This window comes from Corvus brachyrhynchos, unplaced genomic scaffold (genome assembly GCF_000691975.1).
Source record: "Corvus brachyrhynchos isolate BGI_N302 unplaced genomic scaffold, ASM69197v1 scaffold137, whole genome shotgun sequence".
Classification (NCBI taxonomy): Eukaryota; Metazoa; Chordata; class Aves; order Passeriformes; family Corvidae; genus Corvus; species Corvus brachyrhynchos.
This window is the reverse complement of record NW_008238830.1, coordinates 280,992-284,978: the sequence shown is the minus strand read 5'-3', so window position 1 is coordinate 284,978 and position 3,987 is coordinate 280,992. Positions and strand designations below refer to the sequence as shown.

At 52.9% G+C, this 3,987-nt stretch overlaps 1 protein-coding gene across 1 annotated transcript; it reads right to left on the bottom strand.

The window, feature by feature from the left end:
• Positions 1–508: 508 nt before the first annotated feature.
• Positions 509–3,338, bottom strand: LOC103618328 (C-C motif chemokine 5-like). The gene is made up of 3 exons (XM_008636711.2): positions 1,716–3,338; positions 1,331–1,445; positions 509–856 (listed from the first exon to the last, which is right to left on the bottom strand). Exons 1-3 carry the CDS (start codon positions 1,786–1,788, stop codon positions 757–759), a joined length of 288 nt encoding a protein of 95 aa, XP_008634933.1. The 5' UTR covers positions 1,789–3,338; the 3' UTR covers positions 509–756.
• Positions 3,339–3,987: the final 649 nt, after the last annotated feature.

Here is a 3,987-nt window from a genome sequence, read left to right as displayed (position 1 = left end):
CCGTCTGCACCCAGCTCCAAGGGCGGGCCCTGCCTCCAGCCCGGCGGGGCAAAGCCAGAAAAAAGCCCGCGGGTCGAGCGGGACAGATTAGGAAGCACCAGAAATAACCCGCGCCCAGAGGTAACCCCGGGCCAGGACGGTGGTGGAGATGGGGTCGGGTCTGGCGTTGGCTGAGCCAGCAGCCCGTGGAGCCCCTGTGGCACCTGCCTGCTGCCCAAAGGTGCTGGTCGAGGTCGGGGACCCCTCACCACACCAACAGTTGTGCCAAAACATCCCCCGGGACACCCACTCACTGCAGAGAGCTGAGAACTTGGGAATGTGCCGGGGCAGGAGGCAGGAGGGACAGGCAGGATGAGAAATGCTCTCCTATGCATGCACACAGGGGCTGGGGGACAGCCAGGAGTCGCCCCATCACTCACAGACACTCGAGTGTCAGCCCTGATCCCCTCCCAGCCGCTGGTACGCACCCCAGTCTCTGCGGAGCATCCCAAGAACCACTGGGAGAAGCTGCAGGGTTTGCTCCTTTTTATTATACAACAATAACTTTAACACATTCAGTACAAAGGAGAATGAAGGGCTTCACTGAAAATGCCAAATAAATTAAGACCACCTTTGCATAATCCTAAATAAAAGAGCTAAACACTGAGTTGAATACCCTGCCAAATTCCCAGGCAATGAGAAAATGGAATATGTCTCAGAGGTGTCCATGAGAGCAGGTCCTTGCAGAAGTGATGCTTGGAGAGAGCAGGGTATTGCTCATCCACTGTGCTCATTGTCCTTTAATTGATTCATGATGTCCTGGACCCACTTGTCATTCAGGTTGGCACAGACCAGCTTGTTCTTGACAGTGGTAAATCTGGAAAAGGAAATCCAGTGAGGAAAGGAGAGGGAAAGGAAGACAGAGAGGAGAGTGGGACCACCTGCTCCACACCACCAGTGAACCCTGCCAGACAGCTCTACAGGCTGCAAAACAGCCCTAGGAAAATGGAGTGGGGGTGGGTCTATGTCATTAGAGCTATCCTGCTCTCTGTCACTTAAGCCACTTTGTCCCCAGCATCTCTACAGCTGGGACACCGTGCTGGCTGGGTCCCACTATCTGGGGTGAGGGGCGTGACCAGCAAAAGCTCTTTTGGCTCAAATCTAATAGGGAGGTCCACAAACTGGCTGCCTGGGATGTGGGCTTGTCCTGTGATATGTTCCCAGGCTGTTCTCCTCACACGGGACAGCCCTGTCCAGTGCTTTTCCTTGTCAGGATGAGGTGTGATGTGGGGTTCCCTGACACTGTCAGGACAAGCAGGGTCCCCAGAAACAGGGCAGGAGATCTACTCACATCACAGCTGGTGGGGAGCAGTGTCTGCCTGTGTGCTCATACTTCACCACAAGGCTCAAGGGCAATGGTCTGGTGATGTACTCAACACAGCAGGGACCATAAAAGTTGAGAGAAACTGGAAGAGAAGTTTTCTGATTACACCAGATCAGGAAAAGTGCCAGTGGGGAGAAATAGGGTCAGAAGATGAGAAGATCCCCATTGGAGGAAGTGCTGCTTCCAGAGTGGCCTCCCACCACAGCCACCTTCCCCTCAGGGAGCCAAGGTAAGACAGGCCTCTCCTTTCCCGCAGCAGATGCTGGGGAGAGAGAGCTGCCAAGCATTACTAGACCTTATGCAACAGATAGAAAGAGGAGAGAGCTCCTCGGAGAGGAGAGATTGGACTCACTTGGAGAAGAGGCAGCCTGGTAGCAGAAGACAGCCACAAAAAGTACAGCAAGGGCTGCTGTGAAGGTCTTCATGGTCCTGGTGGGTGGAGATGAATTGTAGGAGTCAGGCAGGACTGTTGCAGAGTGTCCCTTGCGGTGCCTAGTGTGGGATCCCTGGGTTCAGCCCTCTTTATAGAGGGAGAGAGCAACCAAGGATGGAGACATGATGGAAACATTGCTGAAAGCTGTGACACAATGGAAAAAGTGCAGTGTCAAGGATACCACACAGCCCTGCAGAGGAAACCGTCCAGAGCCCCGATGAGAGCAGTGTCCTGATATGGCACCGGGTTCGATACCATGAATGATATGATACCATGAGAGGACAGAGAACAGGACGTGGCTTGTCATTTTCTTTCCCCTGACCTAAGGACTCTGCAGAAAACCCAGAATGAGCGATTCAGAAGATCATTAGGTTGACCACTTGCCTAGAAGTCACAGCAATGGATGGAGGACGACCATGGTTGTCACACACTTGTGTTTCCCGGAACATCTGCATCATGGACAAACAGGAGATCTCACCTCTGCCACAGCAACTGGAGCAGGGAAAATCTGTGAGTCAGGCTGGCCACCCATGTGCCCACCCAGCCGTGCTGGGTCCCACTTGCAGTGGGGGCTTCCTCCGTGGGACGCCAAAGGCCATCGGTGCATAAATGTACAGAGCAGAGGGCGGAGCATGGTGCCATTCCAGACCTGGGCTCCTCTTCTGTGCTTGAGCATCCCTTCCAGCAAGTCTTTAGGGAATTGGTTCTGTTACATCACAGCTTCCCAAATACCAGTGACAGCTAAAATAGGACTCATAGTTCTTCATGGACATGGGAATCAGCCATTGATGCCTACAGAGAACTTTAGGAGCTCATGACCATGTTGGCACAGCAAAGCTGACTCAGATGATTATCTGGTTCCAGCAGTGTAGCACTAGCACCCTCTTGACACTGCTCTGTCATTGTCCCAGCTGCCAAACACACACAGAGAAAAGATTGGCTGATTTAGCTCATATTGCTTAGGACAAGAATGGTGTCTGCACTGTCAGAAAAACTGTTGGAAATGTTACATCCCTCCAGAAGGGCTCTGCTGTTTTCCAGGCAAAGGTCTGTGGACAGAGCCTCAGGAGAGTGGAGGAAGAGCGAGGTCTCCGTGGTGCTAGGAAATGTGTCTGGGTGCAGGACAAACACAGCCACAGTGGGAAAGCCAGAGGAGCAGGCTGCCTTTCCTGATGGTCCAGTAACAAAAGGGGTCTTGCTCCTCTCTGGAGGAGGATGATCACAAAATAGAATTCCCCAACCAAAGTGGGGCTTCTTGGAGGAACCCAGAGGAGGAACTCAAAGGGAAATTAAGATAGGTGAAATTAAGATAGGGAAATTAAGAAGGGTGGATTCCAGGCCTGGGGCTCCCAAGTGCTCCAGGGCATGTGATCAATAATCAGCACATCTTAGGAGACTGAACTCCATGGAAAAATGAGCCAGACTCATTAGAGGGTGCAGGCTGGTGCCGTGGTGGGGTTTGTTTTACACAGAGCTTTTTCTCTCACTACAACACTCTGTTACTAAGCATGAGCAAAACTGAGCCTGGGTGAGACCACACGTGGTGCCTTGGTGAGGAAGGGACTGTAACAGGATGGAACTGGGATCCTCCCATCCAGGGAGGTACAAACCTGGGGAGTGGGCAGCGGAGGAGGGTCTGCCCACAGAGCCCTGGGAGCACAGGGCATGTTGCTGGGTTTCTGAAAAGACATTTCCTTAGCAGAGACATACCTGCCCCTTCCCACAGCAGTCAGGCAGGCTCCATACAGCCCATGGATTCTCTGTTGCCATCACAGCCCAGTCCCCAGCTTAGTCTTGGCACATCCATGCCCTCTCTGAAGCTCTTTCCCCATGTATTGGCTCGCTTCTATCCCAGCTCCTGCTAAAAGGTTAAACTCCCAGAGTGAGAGTCAGTTGAGACAGCCAGAATCAAGGCTGAGGTTTTACTTGTGAAGAGGACTCGGAATACCCTGCTCCAAATAGCTGAGGAGCTCAGGATTCCTGTAGGATCCTTCCTGCTCCATGATCTGCCTTGTCCTGTGTTCCAGAGCCCATTTAGATACTGGGATGAAACCTGGCACCTCCAAGGGCATGAGGTCCTACCACCACCCTGGATCCACTCCCCCCCAACACTGCACACAGTGGGACAAGGAAGGTGTGAGGGGACCGAAACCCAAAGCTCAGCAAGAAGGAGTGCAAGGACAGGGACAAA

Excerpts from the sequence above, each read along its gene's own strand:
- LOC103618328 (XM_008636711.2), bottom strand. The coding sequence starts at position 1,788 with ATGAAGACCTTCACAGCAGCCCTTGCTGTACTTTTTGTGGCTGTCTTC. Across the intron at positions 1,446-1,715 it reads CCAGGCTGCCTCTTCTCCAA|TTTCTCTCAACTTTTATGGT; the intron begins GTGAGTCCAATC and ends CTTCTCTTCCAG. Across the intron at positions 857-1,330 it reads TGCTCCCCACCAGCTGTGAT|ATTTACCACTGTCAAGAACA; the intron begins GTGAGTAGATCT and ends TTCCTTTTCCAG.